At 50.1% G+C, this 24,604-nt stretch overlaps 1 protein-coding gene across 2 annotated transcripts in view; it reads left to right on the top strand.

The window, feature by feature from the left end:
- Tmem266 (transmembrane protein 266) overlaps positions 1-24,604 on the top strand; it is a 113,805-nt gene that overhangs the window by 57,926 nt on the left and 31,275 nt on the right. For both annotated transcript variants that reach the window (XM_020161498.2, XM_074061590.1), the window contains exons 4-5: positions 8,246-8,400; positions 11,045-11,118. In XM_020161498.2, coding sequence (XP_020017087.1) covers positions 8,246-8,400; positions 11,045-11,118 — 229 coding nt within the window. The remainder of the gene's footprint in view (positions 1-8,245; positions 8,401-11,044; positions 11,119-24,604) is intronic.

The raw sequence follows: 24,604 nt of genomic DNA, 5'->3' as shown, positions 1-24,604 counted from the left end.
CCCCTCCCCAGAGCGGTGGTGCTAACCTTTAGCTCCAATGCAGAACTGAAGTTTCCAGCCTGGAAAAATGCAGTTTATTTAGTCCCCCCAAGGGGCTGAGCATCACCTTTCACCTCCAACCTGACAGCTGCTTCTTCGTGAAGCATGCTTAGGTGCTCATGTTTACTGTGGCTTGCCTCTCGGAGTTGGGGATAGGGGACAAAGTAGAAGCTTGATGTGCTTTTCCTGATTTGCTAGTTGTCTCTGGGAGAGTGAGAAGGAAACCCCACTAAACATTTCAGACAGTCATAAAAAGTGCCGTGGGCATTGAGTTGGTGGTTCCCATTGAGTTGGTGGTTCCCATGGCTGGATTTATGCATCTGTCTGGGGAAGTCAGACTCCTGTGGGCTCATTCCCCTCTCCTGCATTTCTTTCTCTTTGTTTTGCTTTCTGGAGTGGTCTAGGGCTAAGGGGCCATGGCAAGTCAAGTTCAGTTAAAAGGCTGCAGTCTCCATGGGGACTCCCCTCCACCCCACGTGCCCAACACCCAGTATGGTGCCCAGAATTTAGTGGGCACATAGTGACTAAATGTGGATGCAATGGACGTAGAAACTGCCCAGAGTTAGAAGACAGGTCCTCTTTCCAATACCCACGTGACTTATGGACAATGTTACGCTTTACATATGCTGTTCCTTTGTTGTTGTTCTTACATTTGCTTGCTGATTGATTGGTTGATTGATTTTTGGTGGTACTGGGGTTCAAACTCAGGGCTTTATGCTTGCTAAGCAGGCCTCTGCCACTTGAACTATACTCAGATCCCTTTTTGTTTTTCAAATAGAGTCTCATGTTTTTGTGCAGGCCATCCTGGACCATTCTCCTCCTCGTAGCTGAACGACAGGTGCACACTCTTATCCCCAAGCTTATTAATTGAGAAGAGGTCTTGCTAACACTCTGCCCTTGAATCACGATCCTCCCAATCTCCATTCCTGAATAGCTGGGATCACAGGCATGAGCCACCATGCCCAACCCTGTTTTATAGTTTATAGTTTTAATTCCTGCAAATTAGAGACCCCATTTCAAGGATTAAGAAACTGAGGCTTAAAGGATTGTAATCAGTGGTAGGTCAACATGCGGCTGTGATTTGGAGAAACTAGTTGCCAACAAAGACAAACAGATGGTAAAGTCTGGCTTTCCAAGCTGCGCCGGCAGAGAACACTGAAGGAGCTGCTTCTAAACAACTAACTGTGTTGGCATTTGTAAGTGCCCAGCGCAGCTCCTGGAGCATACCGTGTAACATGTGTCTGTTACATCAACAAACCTGAGGCCACTCATCGAGAGAAGCTGGATTTCACTCACCCCATGACTTCCTGACAGTATTTTAGGCATTTGGAATAAATACAGTAAGGTAGGTTCCAGGCTGTGCTGCTACGATCAGAGCCACCACCAAGTCCAAGTGGCATGTCCAGTACACAGGTAGTCAGAATCATAGAATTGAAGTATGTGGACAGGGGACCTGGGACCACCCAGCCCTGAAATGATCCACTTAAGAGATTCAGTGAGTCCACACACCTCTTGAAATTTTATCATGTTGTGGCCACAGGCCATTGATTTCCTCACTTGCTGGATAGTGCTATACCCAGAAAGCTGCCCGAGCCACTGCTCTGCCAGGGCCTCCCTGAGGTCAGTGTTAAGAGGCTGGCCGGGGAAGCCCAGAGCTCCTGGCTTCATTCTAGCTGCTTCTGCCACAAAGTTCTAGACTCGTTCCAACCTCCCCTTGGCTCCTTTCTTTGGAGACTTGATAGATGACAATCTCAGGGTCTTCTGGCCTGGCCACCTCCAAGGAAATAGGCTCTGCTGTAGTCTGCATCTCCTTTGGGGACCCCCAAGATTCTCCTCTGCCCCATGAACACCTTTTAGGACAACTTCAAGGTCTTCTCCACCCCCATCTTACTCCAGCTGCTCCCCAAACTCCACACTAGGAAATTAGGACTGCAGTCCCCATCCTCACCATGCATTCTCCCCTCTGTGACCACAGCAGCCGGAGAGCACAGTGGATTGTAGGGTGGAGCAGGCTGGCCCCCGTAGGAGCAAGGCCAGCCCTTGCCAACCTGTGCCACCTGGTTTACTTTTCCTTTCAGAGTAGGGCTCTTTGTGTGCCAAGCTTGGGAACACCACCAGAGAGAGCAGTGACCTAAGACACCTCCTTCCTGGTCACTGCCATGGCCTTACCTCCCACAAAGAAGCCAAAGTTTATTTTCATAGTCTAGAATTTATTCTCTTAAAATTTCATCCAAACACCTCAGAAACTGAGCAGAAGCAGCAAGGGTAACTCACCTCCTGCCCACCTGAGTGGCAGAACCTCACGGTACAGTACTCACCACTTGCCAGGGAATGCCATCTGGTCCTTGGTATTTGCAGACTTTGGCAGCCCAAACCACCCCCAGAGCTGTCCCCTCCCTGTGGCACCACCAAGGCTGGGAAATAGGGAACAGCTGCCCTCTGGTGGCAATTCCAGGGATAACACCACCCTGAGAGCAATCCCATGGCTTTGGTGGGCTTGGATGCTGGAGTTGAAACGAGACTACCTCTTCTAATTAACAGTCACTGCTGATTTCCCCTCTGGCCCATAAGACCAGTGTGTCATTAGTTAGCTACTCAGGGATCTTTGGAAACTGAACACATTCTCTTTTGCTGATAAAACAGTCTCCCAGGAACATCTGCATCATTTGAATTTCAGAGGAAAATTTATCAGCAGCTTAAGATGTCCAAACACTGAGTCAGCCAGAAAGCTTGTAGCCTCAGAGGCCCACCACTCAAGTCCCCTTCCACCCTTGAGGGCACTGTCTGTGAGCCCAGGGTCAGTGTCCCTATAGCAGCCCCCAGCCCTGCCCCCATCTCTCTTGTTCAAACAGAGCTCAAACTCAGAACCTACTTGGTACACGTACACCTGCTTGCTTCATCAGCCCCTCAGTGCCAGCCAGTGCACCCCCTTGGCTGTCTGGGTTCCTGCTCGCCTCCTTTCCCTGTCTTATCTCTCCTGTTCCCAAACTCCCATTCGCCTTCTAAGATACTGGTATCTCTTGCACCGCCTACAGCAGGGGCTCTGAAGGCTGGATTGGGAGGAGAGAAGGGAGATCCACACTGCCTGGGGACTCACTGAATGGCAGACTCTTGTTCAGTGGGTAGAGGGAAGGGCTGAGCTATCATTAACTCGAAGTTCCCAGGTGGTGCTTGGGCCCACTGAGTATCAAGACCCAGGCCAGTGGTTCTCCATCTAGACTGCACACTGCAATAACATGAGGAGTTACTGAACACCGGTGCCCATCTCCTGCCCCAGAGGTAGTGATTTAAGGGCTCTGGTGTGAGGCCTGTGCACCAGCATTTTTAAAGTTCTTGGTGGTTCTAGTTGCAGCCTGGGCTGAGAAGCACTGACCAAGATGCAGTCCCAGGCCTACCCCATGCCTACCTGCCTCCCTGCCACTCTCACTAACTGCAGTATCCTATGGATACTGTGTCCTTGCCAGGTGGTCTTTCTTATGCTTTTTCATTTAAGTCACCTTCCTGAGACACTGGGAGGAAAGGGGCTCACACAGGGTGTGACACAAATGGTGCCCCCTTGACGTTGCACAACAAGGGGCTCTGCATGACTCACTCCCACACTGCCAGGTTTGAGGGACTAATAGCTGAAAACCAAGCTTGGGTGGGAGCATGAGTGAGTGGACACAGAAGAACAGGACCAGGGTGGTGACACTCAATTTTGCCACCTACCTTGGGGTTCTTGGGACATGTGGTGTTTGTGCCACAGGCAGTGGCCATCCCAGCAGCATCCGCCATGGGTGGTAAGTGGTTGGCAAGCTACAGCCATCACTGGAGGGCAAGCTGGCCTCTCCCCAGGCCTACCTCCTGGCTCCTGTCCTGTTGTTGGTTGTGACAAAATAGATCCCACCACCAACAGGTTAACCAGGCCTGGACAGCTCTCTTCCGGGTACCCACAGGCCTTAGTCCCTTCAACTCTCTCAAATGACTCTTATTCAGCGAGCCCTAAAATGGAAACTCCCCCTTCACTATCCTAATTTCTCTACCAACTGGCTTTTTCCTATGTGCGCATGCCCTTGTTTCATGCCATAACTCGTGACATTTATTGCTTGACTCTCTTCCACTAGAATGCAAACTGCCCAAAAGCGGGGTTGGGCCGATTTTGTTACAGTGTCTGCCAAGCACGAGCTGGATGTGCAGTAGTCATCTGACTCCCAGACCTGCCTCTGCCTCCTTTCTGAACCCTGCCCACTGCCTGGTCCTCTACCTAGCCTGAGTTTCAGGGCCAGCCTAGCTCTCAGCTAATGTTGGACCCCAGGTGACTCCAGACACCTGCCTGCATCTCTTTCAAAAGGAAACTCAATATTTTAGCATTTAAACAGCAGTATAAAGTGGGCTTCTCCTCCTGTGGTGGCAGATCAAGAGTCTCCTGTCTGTGGGAAACCGACATACAAAACACTGGTTCAGGGAGGAATGCTTTGCTCTGCTCACTCCTCCCAGTGGGTCTCTGGCCTAGGGTAGATGGAGCAGTGTCTAAGGGCCACAGCCCACACTCATCAAATGTACGACTTAGGGAAGTGGACTAATGCCGAGATGCTTCCATTGAACATAATGGAGAAAATTCCTGCTCACTGCTGCCCAGATGTGACACCACCTGGGCAAACAACTGTCACAGGTGCCCCCCCATTTTTTTTTTTTTTTTGATAGGACTGGGATTTGAGCTCAGCTTCATGCTAGCAAAACAGGCACTCTACCACTTGAGCCACACCTCCAGTTCATTTTGCTCTGGTTAGTTTGGAGATGGGGGGTCTCTTGAACTATTTGCTCAGATTGGCTTGGAATCTCAGCTTCTCAAGTAGCTAGGATTATAGCATGAGCCAGCAGCATCCAGCACAGCTGCCTTTTTTTATTTATAGCTGCCAGAATGTGCTTGGTTCCAATTTCAAATGACAATGGCATTCAAAGTCCAGTGGCATTGGACTTAGGGGCCACAGACATGGGCCTAGGTTTGGGGGAGGATGTGAGATCAAAACCAAGTCTCTTTGGCCCCTGGAAGAAGGTGATGTGTACAGTTGGAAGGAGTCCACAGGACAGGAGGGAGAACATGACTTCCAGAAGTGATGAGACAGCTCAGAGGCCAGGCACAAGCTGAGAGGTATGAGAGATGCAAAGAAGGCCAAGATAGGGAGGCAGGAATATCCCATTGTGGGAAAGGAAGCAGAGGAGCTGGGGAGACAGACAGGTTAGACCAGGAGTAAGGAGGGCAGTAATGATCGCCACAGACATCTGAACAGTCAAAGGATCATTGATACAAAAACACTGTGCAGCCAATAGCTCTGGTGAGCAGGATTAGTCTTTGATGGGCCTCCAAGGAGGTGGGTTCAAGGCTGTCCATCCGTAACGATGTGGAGGCTTCACCTCCAGGACAGGTGGCCTTCTTGTGGGCTTTCCTTCAGCTTGCCCTGGCTCCTCATGAAATCCCAGAATTCTAATCCATTTCTCTGACCAAATCACAGCCACCCTTATCAGGCTTTCTTACATCCTAGGCTCTGATGTAGAACTGCCAGATGCAGCAGCTAAGAATTCAGGATGCTGGATTGGAAACAGTCTTACAGGCCTGTAATCCCAACTACTTGGGAGGCAGAGACAGGGGATCAAGGTTCAAGGCCAACTGGGCATAAAGTTAGCAAGACTCCATCTCAAAAATAAGTCAGGTATGGTGGTGCACATATCTCAGAAATAAACTAAAGTTTTAAGGGCTGCAGGTATAGCTCAAGTGGTAGCGTGCCTGCCTAGCTATGTGAAGTCCTGAGTCCAAACCCCACTATCCCCCTTCCCAAAGAAAGACTTCAGGATGCCTAGTTAAATTTGAATTTCAGATAACAATTTTTTAGTATAAGTACATCCTATGCAATGTTTGGGACGTGCTCATACTAGAAAGTTATTTGGTGGTTTTTTTACATTTTAATTCAGCTGGTTGGCTTGTATTTTATCTGGTATTCCTCCTGGGCTCCACATGGTTCTGTCTGGGTTTACCCAGCAGCCTCCTGCTAATGGGTTGACCCATGAGAAAGGAGTGGTCTCTGTGACGCACTTCCAAATGCACCCGAAAGGGGGCGGTGAAGGCCCTAAGGATGGCCCTGGTGATGTGGCTCCCTCTGAACTTCCCTCCCCGCCAACCTCCCTTTCCATTTGTCCCTTAATGAGAAGCTCTGTCCTCTGACCTGGCCAGTCTCTCCATCCTTTACCCCACACTGCTGGGTCATGTGGGTTCATGCCACCTGCTTCCTATCCAAACTGACCTCCTCACCTTCCTTCATCACCTGTTGACTTTCTCCTGCTTCTCTTTCTGGACCAGCATCCTGAGTCTGGGGACTACATGTCACACCCATGCACCCCGTCTTTGGTCCCCACTGAGCCAAGGACAGGGCCTCACATTCTCATCGGTGTTAGAAAATATCCAGAAAGACTTGAGCAAGCCCAATTTCCCACCAGGTTTCTTGGGCTTTGAGCTCTGCCTTTCAAGCTTTCCCTGGATGAGCTGTGAAGAACTCTCCACCTGGAAACATTCACAACACTACGTCAGAGAGAGACGGGAGCATGTCAAAGCAGGGATGCCCTAAAGGCCCTGGGGCCTTTAGGAGGTGGCCACTGATCCTCCTTATAGTAGGCTCCCTGTGATTGGGAAAGATGGGGGTGACAGCCAACTGTTTTGGGCATTAGATATTTTGTCACCATCCATCACCACCATCGCCATCATCACCGCCATGATCGCCATGGTCACCATGTCATCATCCTATTTCAGCCACACTGTGCTCAGCAGGTCAGATGTTTTTTCAGTTAACTTTCAATAACCCTGTAAGTTAAGGAGTATTACCCTCACTTTACAAATGGGGAGGGAGGTAGAGGACCACAGTGGGCAGGTAACCCTTGCATATGGCCCTGGGGCAGCTGATGGCAGAGCCAGAAGTAAGGCTCCCTGGCTGGCACTTGTCCCTGCCCCTTTGGGACAGTCCTTCTCACAAGGGATGGCAGGCAGGTCCAGATTGTAACTAAAACAGCAGTCATTGAGGCTTTAGCACAGCACCACAGTCCCATTCTCCTCCCCACTATGTTCCTGAGGAGAAATGACCACGTGTCCTGAGGAACCCACCCAGCTCTGAGTTTCTGTGAACACCACCCCGCCCCACACACTCACACACTTCTAAGCCTACTTAGGGAAGAGTCTGTCCTCAGTGGCCTCATCTCTGTCTGTGAATGTTCAAAGTCATTTACTCAGAGATCTTCCGAAGGCAGTCCATGGTATGTGAGCATCATAGGTGCTCTGTGATGAAAGGGTGCCATGGTCCAACAAGTTAGAGAAACAGGTACTGTCATCCCTTGTGGAGCCACAAAGAAAAATAACCTCGATTCAAATTTCCAAGACTTACCAAACCACGGAAGCTTTTTTTTGGCAGTACTGGGGTTTGAACTCATGGCCTCACACTTGCTTGACAGGCACTCTACCACTTGAGCCACTCCACCAGCTTTTTTTTTTTTTTTTTTGTGCTAGGTAGTTTTGAGATAGGATCTCAAAAACTATTTGCCCAGGTTTGCTCTGAACTGTGACCCACCTGATCTCTGCCTCCTGAGTAGCTAAGATTACAGGCGTGAGCCACCAGCACCCTGCCCATGAAAAATTTTTTTTAATCAAGCAATAACAATCCACATTCTGTAGAAGTAGGGTTCCATAGAACCTGTTTTGAAAAATGGATCCAATTCAAACTGAATCTTTCTGTAGCTGAAAAATAGAAAATTCATTCACCAATTCCTTGAGCATTTACTAAAGGTAAACTGAGGTTCTAAACGCTGGAGCTAGGTTCTGAGATATGCAGAACTGTGATGACAGCTTATCTTCATATAGCTCTTGACACATAGACAGGCTCTGCTAACCTGCGGGGTGTGGCTTCATACCCATAATAAAGATGAAGTGACTGAAGTCCAGAGATGTGCTGTGAGTTGCCACGATCAGTGTCATCAACCCAGCTCCATCCCTTGATGAGATGGTTTTGCTCCTTAGGATTCTACCCAGTGGCCTGCTTAAATAAGATTGGGTTTCATCATGAAGTCTAGAGTCAAGTAGCACCCAGAAGAAGTGAGGCTGGTTGGTTTGAGGCAGGGCGGTGGCTGGGATCTACCCCCTTGTCCCCTCCCACTCTCAGCCCCTCCTCTCCCACTTTTGTCCCCACAGGTCTAACTGGCTGAAGCCGTGCTGTGGGAAGAGAGCAGCCCTGTGGCAGGTATTATTGCTCAGTGCGAGTCTCAACAGTTTCCTGGTAGCCTGTGTAATATTGGTGGTGATTCTCCTGACTCTGGAACTGCTAATAGATATAAAGCTTCTCCAGTGTGAGTAGCAAGAGAGATACAAATGCAAATACGTATGCTGTCAGTATTCACTGTGCGTCTGCATCCATCAGGGGTCCCCAACCGGCAGTCTGTGATCTGCCCCCACCTGGCCTCACGCCACTGCCACTCCACTGGTCCCATGGTTCATGGGGCTCACTGCTGGGGCGGGAACACATCTGGCAGCTTCTCTCTGTCATCCCCAGCATCACTTTGCCCCTCTTTGCCCAATGTGACTTCTTCAGCCCCCTCTCCAGCATTCCACGGTCAGAAAGTGATGAGACCAAAAATGTTGGGGACCCCTGTGTGCATTTTTTTTTTTATTTTCCCATTTGGAATTTTCTAGGTTGGAATTTAGCTTAAAGAGAGTCCCCACTGATGGAGATATGTCACCTTGCAGTACTTACTAATGACAGCAACCACAGTGCTTGGTTATTTACCCAACTGTAAGTGGCCAGTGTCATTTACATATGTGATGACAAAAAGCACTTTTCCACACATGTGATCCTTCCAGCAACCCTATGAGAGGATGACACTCATAGGATTCCATTTTACCAACAGTGGATTAAGGTTTGGAGGAATTAGAGACTTGCCCTGAGTCAGAGGCATTGAGCTGGACTTCCAGCCACCAGGCTGTTTACCTGCTGGTTCTTCACCTACCCTAGGTTTTCTCAGGGCCACCCCCAGCACATGGCAGCAAGGAGGCTGTCCATTACCTCTTTTGTCCTAGGTGTCCTGTGGTAACTGTGTCCTGTGGAGGCTGTGTCTTATCTCCACCCCACCCCCGACTTGGTTCACCACTAGGCCCTTGGATGAGCAGGTGGCTTCTGGTAGAGTTCTCCCCTTCGTCCCACTGATTCAGAAAGTGGATCATAAAAGTGCAAATAAAAAATGAAGGAAATTATTGGCCCCAGAGAGATTACCTTTTCCGCCATTGACAAAACCCAGGAGCTACTGTGGATTTGGCTGATCCCAAACCCATCCAGTCAAGTTTTAGGCTTGTTTTCTCAATTCCTTTACTGGATCCTTTATACTCAGGGTGTCAGAATTCCATCCAAGTCACAATAGCCTCGTCTGCTCTCGGACACAGGATGGTAGTGAGCCCAGAATTGCTTCTGTCAGATAAGTCTAGTTGGGTTTTATGTGGCTGGTGGCCCTTTGGTTCCAGCATAAGTGACCCATGCTAGTTTTACACTCAACCTGTCTTCAGTTAAACCATGTTGTAGACTTTCCCTCCCACTCATCCATACTGTCTGCTTTTTATGAGATCCAACCATAACGGGGTCTTTCTTTCTCTGTGGTGAATTGTCTTCGGGGCCCCAGGCTTCTCAGTTGTGACGAGGCATTGAGTAGAACTGAGAACCTAGCCGACACTGGAATTTGGCTTCAAATTAAGTATCCAGGAGATTGATTTTGGTGGGAGATCCAATAGCAGCTCATAAAAGGCATCTTAAATTCCATAAAATGCACGGTCAGAGATTTATGGCTCTTCTAAAGCAAACCGTAAAAAAAGGCACAGGAATTCATTTGCGATAATAATAGGGAGAGATTTTATGTTTTCAGAATCATCTGGAGGTCTTTTCAGAGTCACACAGGCCTCAGCCTCTCAATTCCCACTGGTATTCATGTGACTCAGGACAGGAAGGAATCCAGCATCTCTAGGGCTCATCTTCTGAGGGCCAGATTGGCCCAAAGCCAGGGGACCCCAGAGCCTCCCACCTGTGGCCTGGTACTGCAGCCTTCTTCCCCTTGGATCTGCTCGATGACCTGGTTTTTACTCAACCCCAGGCTGCGGGTTCCTCTTTCGGGCTAGCCCTCCCCACAGCAGTAACTTCCTGTGGGGTTCTGAGCATCGTGGCAAGCAGGTTCAAGACTGTCTGTTGTAGCATCCCTGTCCCCTGCACCCTCTTCACCCTGTCCCCTACCCCAGGATGTCCCCAGTATCCCTTTTAAGCAGCATCCCTTCTGCCTTCTCTCCAGCAAGGCTCACCTGACCCTTGTCCTGGTCCCCAGCACCCTGCTTTTGCCCTGCTAGGGTTCAGAGGCTAATTGTGGCATCCTGTATTTTAGAAGGGCCTTCCAGAGATGATGCTGAACTCCCAGGACTGGCTGGCTAAAGGGAAGTGGGAGCTCTCAGTGGCCCTCAGCTCCCTCCTTAGAAGGCGAGGATACTTTTGGCCTCCTCAGCTCTCAGACTCTGCCTCTTTCTCCCGATGTCCAGCTTCTCCTGCCAGGCCTCGCTCCAGAAACCCCTCCAAAACACCCTGCCAACACCACCTTCCCTGCCACTCAGTTTTCAGAGTGGGAAATCAAATAAGCTTGCCTGGAGCCCCACAAATAGTGTGCAGTGCTTTGAGTGACTGTGCCATGGACTTCCAAAGCCGTCATAACCCCCTCCAGAAGCCTCCTTTCCTGGAGTCTAGCTGTGACACAAAGGGAGGAGGAGAACGAGGAGGAGGAGACGGCCCCTGGACCTGGAGAGAAGCATAGCACCATTGGCCACCCGCCACCTCCCACTGGTTAAAGCTGCCCTGCTCTCTGATCAGATCTAACTGTTCACACAAGTACCCCAGGGTCGCAGAGGGCTGCCTCTGCTGATGCACCGAAATCCTTCTCCTAAAATTCACCCTCACTGTGTTCCTTGCAGTTTCCAGTGCAGTCCAGTTCGCCGGCATCATTCACTGGATCAGTCTGGTGATTCTCTCTGTGTTCTTCTCAGAGGTAGGTAAAGACTCAGACCTGTAGCCTCCCCACTTGGGGGCGACTCCACCCTTGGGGGAGCTCTGAAACATTTTCTAGCCTCAGGTCCCCTGCTAGCCCTGAGGCTGCAAAGAGGGAACCACAATACAGGGACCCCAGTGCTGCCATAGGTGGCTTGGGGAGGAACCACAGACATCCAGAGGACAGCGGCCAACCCAGCCAAGGATGTTTGGCCCGAGTGGGTGTCCCCTGAGTGGAATTGTGTAATCTTAGAGGACGAGTAGATGCTGTCCAGGTGAGGGCAGCCTATGGCATTTGTGAATGTAGGACTGAGGGACAGAGCTGAGGGACAGAAGTGGTTAGTATGGCCAGTGAGGAACAAGCAGGAGGCAAGGCTAACACCCAGGGAGCTGGAGGTAGGAGCAGTTAGGATGCTGTGAACTGAGCGTCGGGGCTGATGATATGGTCACATGGCTGGGCAGTGGACTTGACCAGGTCCTGCAGGGGACATGGTGTCTCCAGGCTGAGAAGTATGCCCCACAGGATGAGCAAATGACTATGTTTCTGAAGTGGTGGGCCAGGAGCTTGGACCCCCCCAAGTGTTGCTGAAGTCAGTGGCTAAGTTCCATGTCTGGAAAGCTAGCTGGAGGTCCCTAGGCCCTGGGTAAATACAGGAGGAGGATAGCACTGTGTGGAGAGCAAAATGTCTGAGAAGTTGGATTCAGGTACCTTCCTTGGTTGACATTCTTTTGAGAAGTTTCCAGGCCATCACAATGATACTTTGGCCTGCATTCAGGGGTGCTGGCTTGGAGCTGCTGTAGGAAGGGCTTTCTGGCTGGATTGAAGGGCTGGACTTCATGGACAGTGGAATCACTGAAAGATGGGAGAATACCATGTGGGTAACCAGGTAACCAGTTCCTCCTAACAAAGATGAGGACTGGCCATGTCAGCTGACCAATGTCCATTCTATACCCATGTGTCCCTACCTCCCAACACAGGTATACATCAGCCCACACAGACACTCTGTAGGGTCTTTTGGCATGAATAAGGCCCAGAGCCTGCTGGGAAAACACACACACACATACACACGCACACGCACACACAACTGCTGGTATACTGGAGACCCAGGTCTCTAGCCCCCAAACTTGGTATGGCCCTGGAGAAATAAGCATTATGGGTAAGCATTATGAGCAGGAGAATATTCTATGGCGTTGACCAAGAAACTCAAAAGATTCCAAAGATTCCAGGGCCCTCTTGTAGGCCACCTCTGGCCTAGCTAATAGCTATGCTGTTAGCCAGAGTCAGGCCTTGAGTCCAGAATCCTGGGTGTAGGCTGGGCTAGACTGGGCAACAGGCATTCCAAGCACAGGCCACTCTTCCCAGACCTCAGCTCCTGCAACCCATGGAGTTGGCCGGTGTGCCTGGCCTGTAGCTCTTGTCTGTGGGAGCAAGTCCCAACCCTGTCCTCCTGGGAAGTTTCCTGGCCAGCTCACTGAGACCATTGTCCTGGGGGTGCTTGGGCCCTCACAGCAGATTGTTCCCAGCTTGGTGCCCCCATGGGGGTCCTGCACTCCCTGGCCCCTCGTCTCTGCTTGCTGGGATTCCCTCCCGCAAACACATGGGCCACGGCCAGATGTCTCCTTGATGCAAACCTTGGCAAATGTGCCATGTGTCTGTGACTGCCAACAAAAATGTTTAATCAGTTGCTGCAGATCTTCCCCTCTATCCTCCTGCTTTGGTTTTATTGGCTTTTGCAGAATTTATTACCCAGTGTTAATTTGGCATTCCCTTCCTGTCACTGCCAGAGACAAACCACCTGAAACAGACAAGGCCCTGTATGCAGGAATGGCAGTCTCAAAGGTCCCTCCCCCCGGGCACCCCCTCGGCACCCCCTCCCCCAAAGCGGGGAAGAGCCTGGGGCTTCCCTCAGGCTCAGCAGGGGAAACCCAGCCAGCAGGGCTGGGGAGAAGGGCTGGTCCCTTGCCTTGGATCTTGGCATAGTTGTTGAACCCACCCAGCAAAAGTGAGGACCTGTTCCTCCTTGGCTTTTCCTCTAACAGGAAGGGCTTGGAGCCCAGCATCCCTCAGCAACAGATCAGGCTTACATGTTTGCCTGCAGTGCCCTTATGAAAACGCTGCAGGGATGTGGAAAGCATCCTAGGGGTACATGGTCAGTTATGTCCAAGACCAGACACAGGGCTCTGGGCTCCTGACCTGGTCTTTGGCCACTGCTTCCCTCTGTGGGCCTGGTGCTGGCAGGTTAAGAGGGGATCAGGAATCTGGGATAAAGACCAAAGCTATGGGCAGGAATTGAGAAAGAAAACATCTGACCCAGCAAGACCTCTGAGCACAGACCCAGGATGACCAGCCTTACCTCCCCATCTGGCAGAAATGAATGTCACCGGTCAGGCTCCATCTTTCTGTGGTATACTCATGGGTAAGACTGAGAGCCAAGAGTGAGGGGTCGCTAGAAGTCTGCTCCAGCTTAGCAAGTGGACCATAGTTCACAGGCAAATTCCAGGAAGGTCAGACTCCAAGGGCTTCTGCTGCCCTGGAGTCCCTTGCCTGGTTCTGAGCTATACTCTACGCTTCATTTCAGCAGAGCCTTAGGATAGCCTTGGCAGGAGGGGAAGACATAGATTGGAAAATTGAGGCCTGGAAACCACTGCAGGAGTGACATGTGAGGCCAGGCACAGGCCTCTGGTTGGGCGTGCCATCTACCTGCCCCATCTCAGAGCTCTGAGGACTACTCCAGAAAGATGGGCCAGTTTGTCCTGAGTAGGCCCCAGAAGACAGGGTAGGCCTGGAGAGGAAGAGTGAAGTTGGTTTGGGGTCAGTTCAGGACATCTATTCGTATAGGCCACACTGGCAGACATCTAGACAGGTCCTTCTGAAAGTGTTGAGAGAGGGCATTTGGGTCACCAGGCTGGGGGTGGCAGGTTCCAGCTGGGGCCCAAGGTGACAGTAGGTACCCATGAGGCCCTCTGGGCATTGCTGTGCTGGGTCAGGTAGGGTTACCATGCGTTTGTGTGGCCCTGTGCCTCAAGAGCAAGCAGAGCCTGTGGAATCAGATGGAAGGTTGTGCAAACAGCCTGTCCCCTGGCTGAGACCTGTCCCACTGGTCAATTGGAGCCACGAAGTACACTACTCCTTTTCCTGAAACTGCATCAGTTCTCAGGGCTGAGGCCAAGCCACTGTGCACAGGACCCAGTACAGGCCACAGGGTATTGACCCCTTCCCTGGGGCATGGAAAGACACAGGCAGCCCCAGCTCTTTCCCTGGAAGAAGAGAGAGCTGACCCATGGTTGGCCTTCCAGATAGGTGCCTCAAGGCAGTGGCTGTGGGGCAGCCGCTGTGGCTGCCAGCTTTCCTCCCCTTCCTGGCCCTCACTCCACCCCTCTCCTCCTCCTCCCAGTGTGAAATTCTTGTAATATAACCCTTTCCGAGTGCACAGTTCAAAAAGGCTGGGCGTGGCGGTGCACACACCTGTAACCCCAGTACTCAGAAGGCTGAGGTAGGAGGATCACAAGTTTGAGATCAGCTTGGACTACATAGCGAGACCTTGTGTCAAAAATAAATAATAAAATGTACACTGGCACCTCCACCCAGTTCCAAAGCAGTTCCTCACCCCTAAAGGAGACCCCATGCTTATCAGCAGTCACTCTACACCAGCCACTATTCTGCTTTTTCTCTATTTTTGATGTTTCTTATAAATGAGCCTTTTGTGTCTGATTTCTGTCACCTGGCATGAAGTTTTCAAAGCTGGTCCATGTTGTAGCATGGGTCAGAATTCCTGTCCTTTTCATGTCTGAATGCTCCATGATGTGGGTAAAACACATCTCATTTATTCAGTCATCAAGTGATCAAGGTTTCTTTTAAAGTCAATTACTGGAGACCCTCTTCCCTGCAGCAGCCTCCCAGAGTTGGGCTTTGGTTGTGCTGGGTCAAAAGGGAGCCTGGCCCATGGGCTACCAAAGACATTTCCCGCGTGAAGTTCATTGCCAAACCGAACTAGCCAGGACCTCGTGTTCCCACTTGAGCAGCCACTCCGAGATCCATGAGGGGTCTCTCTACAGACTTCCTCCCAGGAGGTTTACCTCAGTCACCAGAGGGGAGGCAAGAGAGGGGTGCTGTGCTTTGTGCCCTGAGAGACGAAGGATGAATTTGCTTCCCCTTAGCATTGGAGTGAGGGAGTCAGTTTGGCCACTAAGTCACTGTATGACCTTGGGCAAGTCACTGCCCCTCTGTGTGCCTTGCTTCCCCAGCATCAACGTGGGGAAATTGGACCAGAGCCATGGGCTGCCATCTTGACCTACCTGAGGAGGGGCTACTGTTGAGCCTTCAGGGTACAGATTGTCTTCTCTTTCTTCCTCTCCCACGTTTACCAGCAGTGTGGAGAAATCAGACCTACCCTCCTCTACCTGCACCTCATTCACTTCTGACTCCACGTACCCCAAAGGGAACAGCCCCACCTCACAGGCTCAGCCGGTAGATTAGTGGAGTGTCAGGAAAAGGCTCTGCAGGAGGAAGAAGCAGGTCAGACCCTCCAGCAGGTCAGCTTGATTCTAGAAGGTTCGGTCCTCCCTCTTCACCCCATGCTGTGCCCTGCCCAGTGTGGATTGGCATTAGAGCAAGCCTGCCTTGAGCCTTTTCCCCAACTCCTCAGCCAAGCCTCCTTGGTGCTTGAATAAAGATTTTTAAAAAACAGTGCCACTCTGTGAGGTCACATAAACAGTAAAAGGGTGTTCAACTCACATTGTCACTTTATTTATCATTTATTCCAGTTTCCTGGAAGCTGGCAGCCAAATGCTTTGTTTTCAAAAGCCAGTGTATTATAACAGTTTCAGTAGATAGATATATCCTGGGATGGGCATCTTTTTTTCATTTGCACAAAGGGACCACATGAGCCTTGTCAAATTCCAGCTTCATATTTTGGGAAGGCCTGGGTTTATGCTTCCTGCCAGGAAGGACTGTCCCACTGCTGCAGCCTCTGACTCCTTCCCTCCAGGGAGTTCAGCGAGGCTTCCCTCTGTCTCCTCTCTCAGACAGCCTGTCCTCCCACAAGCCCACGGGGACCCGCCCTGCTCTCAGTTTGTTCTTATAACCCATTGTTAATTCACTTCTGGGCACAGGTTTTTGTCTCCAGGTTGGCTGTTAACAGGGACACCGAGCCTTATTACATCCTTCTGTCCCCCTTATCACCTGACATAGCGCTGGGCCATAGGTGTCCACCACTGTAGGAATGAATAAGTTAAATACATGTGTGAAAAATTATTCTTCAAAATTTCATTTCTACTTTCTCATTTGTTATGACTTAACAGTGATCTTAGGGAGCTGGAAGGTGAGATAGATGACTTTTCTGCTAGAACATGCTACGTTAGCCTTCAGCAGAAGTCTGCAAACTCGGGGTGGACAGTTGGGTCAGTGGGTTTATGAACTAGGAGTAAAACATGGTTAGGACTCAGACGGTGCAGTGTAGTGCTCTCAAAGTCCCTCCTCCAGCTCTGGGTTTCTAGAAATAACGCAGACCTGGAGTCTTCCATCTAGCACAGTATTCTCTAGGGAAGGCCCATCCCTGCCAGGCCTGGGCCACAGAAGGACACTGAACCTGATGTCGGGCCCTGAGGCTTTTGCTCAGAGAGACTTGGAGTCCACCAAGCAGACATCTTGAGGACTGCTCATGCCTTGCCCAAATGAGCACGAGCCCCAAGATGCCGTCTGATTACTCTGATGTGGAAAAAAACCTGGTCTTCATGTTTATAAGAATGATTCTGCCCATTCTAGAAAAGTAATATAGTATGGACAAGCCAAAATAAGCAAATGAAAATCCCCTACAGTCTCACCATCACAGATAAGCACTGTTCGTTTCATTCATGTCCCGTGGTCCTTTTGCCAGGCCTGTGTGAATACACACTTTTCCTTTAAGAAAAATGGACTCGGACTGGACCTACCTGATATTCTAGAACTTGTTTTCTTTTTTGTCTAATTGTATCTTGCAAATGTCTTTCCATGTTATACCTTCTACAACATATTTGGACTGTTCTACCTAGTTTTCGTAAGGAAATAGTTCAAGCACCCCAAAAACAGTGAATCATTTAATGTGCACCTGTGTCCCCACCACCCCACATTGTCAGATCCTGACATCTTGGCAGTCTCCTCCCCATCCTCCATGGCTGCCTCCATTGTGGGCATGTCCCTGAGTTTAGCCCTCCCTTTGGACTCCCTCTCCACATTTCTGCTGTTGTAAATGTCACTGGACCCAAAGGCCCACACCTTCTACCATCCTCCAGCATTCCCACCCTACACCTTCTGAGTGGGTATCCTGACTCCCAACTCACCTAGCACCACTTCCAGTGTCACCAGTTGTTGTGACACCTCACCCAAGCGGCCAGTTCATTGATGTGAGCCAGTGGTATGGTGGGAAATTCAAGCCAGGCCTTGAGTATCCTGGCTCAGGCTCTCGCCAGCTGTGTGTTTTAGAGGAAGTAATTTCACTTCTCTGAGCATCCATGAGGAGGGATTTTTTTGTGTGTGTGATGAACAAAATAAGATTTATAAAGTTCCTGTATTAATCTGGGTTCTCCAGTAAGAGAAATGGACACACATGTGGAATTGATGCACCCAATTGTGGGGACTGAGAGGTCCCAGTGACACCTGTCTGCTCTTTCTAGGTTCGAAGATAAGCCCCGAGCATCAGCCCCTGCTCTCAGCCTCCCCTTCTGCCCCCCACCTCCCATGCAGTCCAGGGCAGTGCTGGGCCGGTCAATGCCTTTCTCAAAGGCATTTCTTCCTCCCAGCCAGGTTTTTCTCCAGGGTGGAGAACTCCATCCACTTTCTGTCCTTGCATGTCGAGGCTCAGGGGAAGACACCTTGTGGCTCTATCCAAGAGAGAGTGGACCTTTCTCTGTATTTTCTTTGCTGCTTTGGAGGGATTTTCAGGAGCACAGAGAGGTAGTTTTGACTTCACTGCCTTGCTAGTTGATTGTTTAAATGAACTTTTTAAAACTTGAACCCTAGAGCATCAATATATTCTGTAATAATATGAAACCCAAATAGAAATGGCTTTGCCAATACTTATCACATTCTGTCTCTTTTTATCATGAATTCATGTATATTGACATACTTTGCTTATTTTTATTGCTTACTTATTTATTTTTGCTGTGCTGGGGCTTGAACTCTGGGCCTCACACTTGCTAGGCCGGTGCTCCATCACTTGAGCTATGTCCCCAGCTCTTTTTGCTTTAGTTTATTTTTCAGATAGGGTCTCCTACTTTTGCCCAAAGGCCAACCTTGGACCTCAGTTCTCCTACCTCCACTTGCCAAGTAGCTGGGAATTTGGGCACTGTATCACACCCAGCTCGGTTTTTTAACACAGCTGTCCTCAAGCTGTGTTACTTCCATCTCTACCTCACACACAGCCAGGAATACAGGTTTGTCACCTGTATTGGTGTTTTTTTAAAAACCTTTTTTATTCTTGGGGAAATATTTTTATTCCAATAGGCAAAACACAGTTTGGGTTCCTTCCTCTCTCCAGCGAATAGTACAGGTGTTTGTAGTTGTCAGATAGCCACCAGTGAGTCATGGTATCGGGGTGAACCAATCATAATAGCTAATGTCAACTTTGGCCTGCAGGCTTATAGAAGAGTTGAACTCAATGCTGTTTCCTTAGAATGTTTTTAAATAAATCCAAGCACTTTGTTAATGAATTTTAGAATGCACCAGTAACACAAACAAGGCTGTGAACCTTAAAATAGAGACTAGACTCAGAGTCAAGGAACATTTTATGAATTCACTATGACTTTTTTTATCTGAAATTATGATTTAATGAGTATTTGTCAGGCTATTAGGAACAAAATTATTCTCATGCTATTAGTGAACAGAGACCAGATTTACACATGAGACATTAGACTGCAGGATACATAAGAGGACACTTGAGTTACAAGGCTAGGTATACTCTTTAATGCAAAGGACTCCTTAATGCAGTCAGGGGTTCTGGAATGGTGACTTTGGCAAGCTGGTGGGAGTCCCTGGGCGTTCTAGACGGAGTGGGAGGGGATGAGGAAGTTGGCATTTTAGAGAAATCACCCTGGCATCCAGGTTATAGCAGGTGTTGGAGTTGGGGCCAGGTAGGAGGCTTAGCACAGCTGAGAATTGTTAATGCTTTGAACCAGATATCGGGGTGAATGGAGAGAGAGAAAAGAACTAACCCAGCAGGATTTAGCAACTGATGGAGAGGGCAGGCAGGGCTAGTGTAGGGGACAGAGAGCTGGGAACTGTTGCTAGGGAGACAAGTCTGGGCCAGAGACCGAGCTGGTGGCTTCAGAGCACTGATGGTCATCAAAGCCAAGGATGTCCATGGAGGGGGATATTGAGCCTGGAAAGCAGTTTCGGTGTGGACAGAGGACAAGAAGCCTGCAAAGGTGTAGCTGGGTAGGTGGAGGAAAACTAGGGCTAGAGGATCCTGGAAACAAAAGGGGAGGGGTGCTTTTCCTACAAGGAAAAGTTGGTGCCACTTGCTGCTGACCTAGGTGAGGCAAACAACAGGACGCTGTCATCTGGGCTTGGCAGTGAGGACTCATTGATCACCCAGAGGGACCAGTTCTGTGCAGCCCCAACGACTAGAGTCAGATTGTGGCAGGGTTAACTGGAGACACCTTTGTCCTTTGGGGAGCTAGGAAGGGGACAGTAGCTTAAGGAAGACATGGGTCGTGAGAGAGCTTTTAGAAAGAGACTTGAGAATGTTCCGGTGCTGAGAGGAAGTTCTGGAACTAATCTTTGCTATCTTGTGTATTTCAGTCTGTCTCCTCCTCAAACACAGTCTAGGACAGTCTCCACCCACCGTCGATGTTAATCACATAATTGGCAAACACTTAATCCCATATCTGCCACCATGCTCTTCCCTACCAACCTTGAACCCCTTGCTTTAAAGTAGCTGGGAATCTGGTACCAAAATGAGCGCAGTAGGAGGAGACAAGGAGGTCCATTTGCCTGTGGGCCCATGGCCCCTGCAGGTGTCAACTACTGTGTCCTTTAGGCCCCCAGAGAAGACAGCATTCTGGGAGGAGACAGCCTTCCAGGTCACCAGCTCCATCCCCAGAGGTTTGGAGCAGAACAAGTGACAGTGAAGGAGGATGCTGGTCCCTTCCTTGCGCTCCTGTTTTATCCACACCCGACCCCAAGGGGGCGCTCTTGGGCTGCCCCAAGAGCCCTCCCAAACATGTGTCACCTGGCTGACTTCTTTTAAGTACTCCCCAGTGAAAGACTGGTAAGTTTCAGCCTGCACAGAGGTTTCTCACTTTCCTTATTGACTGGTAGGTATACCAGGGATGCACATCTTCCCCTCACTGTTAGTCTAACCTCTGGGAAAACTTGCCCAACAGCAAATCTGCTCCCTCAGGGGTTCAGATCCTGGTCCGGAGGCACATACCAGCCACTCCCCACTCTACCAGGCTGCAGTACTGCGGGTTCAGGGCTAGACCTGAGAAGGTGCTCCCCTTCTCCCTGACTGGGACCCCCACTTTGGAGATGGCTCTGCAGGGCACTGGAGGGTTCAGTTTCCATTCTGCTTATGAAGCCTTGAGGCAGAGGATGACTCTTTGTGAGAGAAGGGGTGCCTTTTTGAAAATTTGCACAAAGCCAACTTGTAGACTAGCAGGTGCTTCTGCTTACATCCCCCAAGATCTCAAACTCTAGGAGCCTCATCGGCCCTTCCCAGGGGAAAGAGCCTGATGCATCTGAGGGATGGGACTTAGACCACAGGCAAGGGGCAGCAGACTCTTCTGCCAGTGGAGTACTGCAGGGTCTGAACCAGACGCAAGTCCCCTCCTGCCTGCAAGCTGCACCCCTCTAGTCGAGAAAGTCAGCTTGTATTTCCTTGGGAAAGATGAGGGGAGTCACTTCCTGAGAGCAGGTCTGAGGACCAGAAGGACTACCTGCCACCTGAGCCTCAGTCTTTGCATCTGTCAGATGGCACAAGAGTTTGGCTCATAGTAAACACTCAATAAATGGCGTGCCCTTGAGGTTTTGCCAAGACGCTGGCCCGCCTCCATCATCAGAGCAGCCTCCTGAAGGCAAAACAAGAGTAGAGGCTGAAAGCCCTTGACCCCCATGGGAAAAAGGCAGCTGGAGCTGCCCCCTCCACTCTCAGGGTCTAGGACTGTGGGAGGTTGTGGCTGATGAAGGAATTTCTGCTCACTGCCCAGCACTGGAGCCTCAGAGCAGCCTGGTGAGCAGGCCGTGGGAGGTGCCACAGATCTACTCTCAGTCAGATGGACTGAGGGCACCGGCCAATGTCACATGATTAATAATGGCAGTCTGAGCCACGAGTCCAGGACTCTTGACTCCTTATTGTACCTGGCCATCCTGTCTCCTGTCAAAACCCAGAGCAGTGTCACCTTACACATCCCTGGGGTTCTGGCGGGTGTCTGGGGGTTGTTAAAAAGCATATTCCAGCCTTAAACCCAGAGGGTCTGATAGCCTGGGTCTCCACGGGAGTCCAGGAAGCTGTGTTTTAAACAAAAGACCCGGATGTTGCTGATGCAGGAGAACCTGGCCTGCATGGCTGTCAATGACAGCATCAGCCAGTTGTCGGAGGTGTAGGACATGCCAGGCCTGGGGGTGCTGGGGCAGGTCTCTTCATCCACGGGCAGAGGGGCTCAGCAAAGGTGTCCAGGGAGAGGAAGAATGCTGTTGGGGATAAGCCAGTGGGTGGGGTGTTGCACAGCTGGGCTCACTCTGGCTTTCACCCTGACTTGGAGCAGCCAGCCACAGCTTTCAAGGTGTGTCCGGAGCCCTCCTCCCTGTGGCTGTTTCTGCGGGCTAGACTAGGAGGGCAAGGCTCCCAGAGTTAGTGGACAGGCTCAGAGCAAGGATCATGTGGACAGAGATGTCAGGCAGGCAACTGGTGCTCCAGCTGCTCTGCTCACTTCCTTTGGTAGGGCACCTCTGTGGCCCACAAAGCCAGGATACCTCCATCCTGTGTGGACAGCTGCTGTCCTCCCCTCCCCATTCCCTCACCCCACCACCCTGGGCCTTTCAGCTAAGACAGGCCTCATTTTTGAATAAGCACAGTAATTCTTCCTGAGAGGCTCCTACAGTATCAAATTCAGAGACAGAAAGTAGAATGGAGGCCGCCGGGACTGGGGGAGGGGAGAATGGAGTGGTTTTTTCATGAGCACAGGGTTTCAGTTTGGGACAGTTGAAATGATCTGGAGATAGGTGGAGGTGACACTCATACAATGTAAGCATAGTTAACGCAACAGAATTGTGCGTGGATAAAATGGTAAGTTCCATGTCATGTGTGTTTTTACCACGATTCTAAAAGAGGAAGAAGGAGGACCAAGGGCAGTCATTATATTTGGATCAAACCATTTCCATCTCCCCTAGTCTGGGTGTTTTGCTTTGTGAGCCCCAGAATTGGGAATCTGGGGGCTGAGGGTAGCTGTATTTCAAAGAAGACAAGCACCAAGACTGAAGTTTAGCACGATGACAGGCATTGGACAGCAAGAAAAGAAAACAAGACTGGATGTATCATTCCTACCCAGCCTAGGTGGGCCATGCAAAGTCACAAACCTCTGAGTCAAACCCAACTGCCTATATGACCTCTCTGTCTCTGTAAAGTGAGAATCCCATGTGAGGATGGCCAGCTCAGTGTCTGGCTCTTTTTGGCCGATACTAGATGACAGGTGTTATTCTCATAAATAACTGGGAGAATCCTTTCATCTAACCCACCTCTCTGGCAGAAGGGGAAACTGAGGTCTCAAAGAGAGGATTTGACTTCCTGGAGGACTATTACTGAGCTATGGCCTGAAGATATCTTGAACTCCCACCCATCCTGGGTGCTATCCTATAGTTAAGCATGAGTGTACCAATCCTGAGAGATGGGGGCCATAAAAGACTGGACACCAGACTGTCATATGTTCCTAAGGTAACATTACTGACTACCACCTCATCCCTCTTTCTCATCCCTTCATTGAAATCAGCCTGGTCCTTAAAGGGGGAGAGGTGGATTTCGCCAGTCTTTTCTCAAGTATAACAAGTGTGGGTGGTAACCCATGGACTCTCAGCTCCTTCCCTGACTTCCTGAGGCTGGCCTTGTACTCCAGGCAGGCAGCACTGGGACCACCATCTGGTGTGAATTAAAGGCATGTCAGCTCAAGGAAGGACCTAACACAAATGTACCAGGATCATACAAGACCAGCTTTTAAGCATCTTTTCTGGAGAAAGATGTACTCTTGGTGAAGTAATTGTTCCTGGAGGCTGTGACATGGAGGGGTCACAAATTCATTTGTTCACACCTTTACAGTGACTTGTCACCCCCTAATGCCTAGCATTAGGGGTGAAAGGGAGAGATCAGACAGTGTATGTGTGTGTGTATTACTGGGATGGAACCCAGGGCCTCACACTTTGCTCTACCCACTTGAGCTACTTCTCTGGCCCTTTTGCTTTTATTTTGCTTTTGAAATAGTATCTCTCTAATTTTGCCTATAGCCTCAAACTCAAGATCCCCCTGCCTCCGCCTCCCAGGTGGCCTGGATTATAGGCTTGCACTACCATGCCTAGTTTCAGACAGTGTCTCTTGAGCCTTAACTACCACAAGCTACAATGCAGATCTGTGGGAGAGTGACAACACAAGAATTGCATAAACATTGGGAAGCACTCACTGAGCCTGGGGACAGGAAGGAACTTCACAGAAGTGACATTTAAGCCAAGGCTGGAACAAGAGGGAATGCAAGCTGCTGGTTAGGACACAGGCCAAGCCACTATAACAAGAAAAAGAGACTTAAACAAGACCAAATTAATTTCTACCCTGGAAGGACAGGTTGTTTGATAGGCACTTAAGGCTAATGTGGTAGCTTGGGGCTGGTGGAGACCTGGCAGGCTTCCATCTCATTGCCCAACCCTCCCTAGTTGAAAATAGCTCACTACCACATCTACATAGGTACATTCTAGAAGAGGGAAAGAGGAGGAAGAGCAGAGACTAGTTATTTAAGGATACAACCTAGAAGTTGTACATGGTGCTTCTGCTCATCAGCCATTGGCCAGAACTTAGTCACATGACCCCCTTTGGCCACAAGGAAGCCTGGGAAATGTAGTCTTCAGCTACCTTCAACCATACTGAAGCTCATTTACAGGAGTGATGTGGAGGACGACAACTGTCAGCCTTCACAACATACAAAGACCAGGCAATAGGGAGAGAGTTTGAGCACTTGAAGATTGTAAATAGTTTTGTATTGTGATGAGAGAGGATGCTGGAGAGGGGGCAGGGTCCCCAGTATCACTCCAAGGGAATTGAGGAATTGAGGTGGATTCTGCATGCGCTGTGAGTACTGAAGGCTTTTGAGTGAGTGCTGGCACAGGTGGTCCCAGGGGATGGCAGGAAGGTAGGTGGGAGGGGGCGGAGCCTGCAGCCAGAGGGGCCACAGGAGATGCTGTGAGGACTGGAGTGGGGGTGGGGAGGACGCGTGGCAAAAACCTCCCTTTCCCTGCTACTGAACGCAGAAGCAGA

Source organism: Castor canadensis, chromosome 19 (genome assembly GCF_047511655.1).
Source record: "Castor canadensis chromosome 19, mCasCan1.hap1v2, whole genome shotgun sequence".
NCBI classification, from domain to species: Eukaryota; Metazoa; Chordata; class Mammalia; order Rodentia; family Castoridae; genus Castor; species Castor canadensis.
The sequence above is the reverse complement of the archived record's forward strand: the minus strand, read 5'-3'. Positions and strand labels throughout refer to the sequence as shown.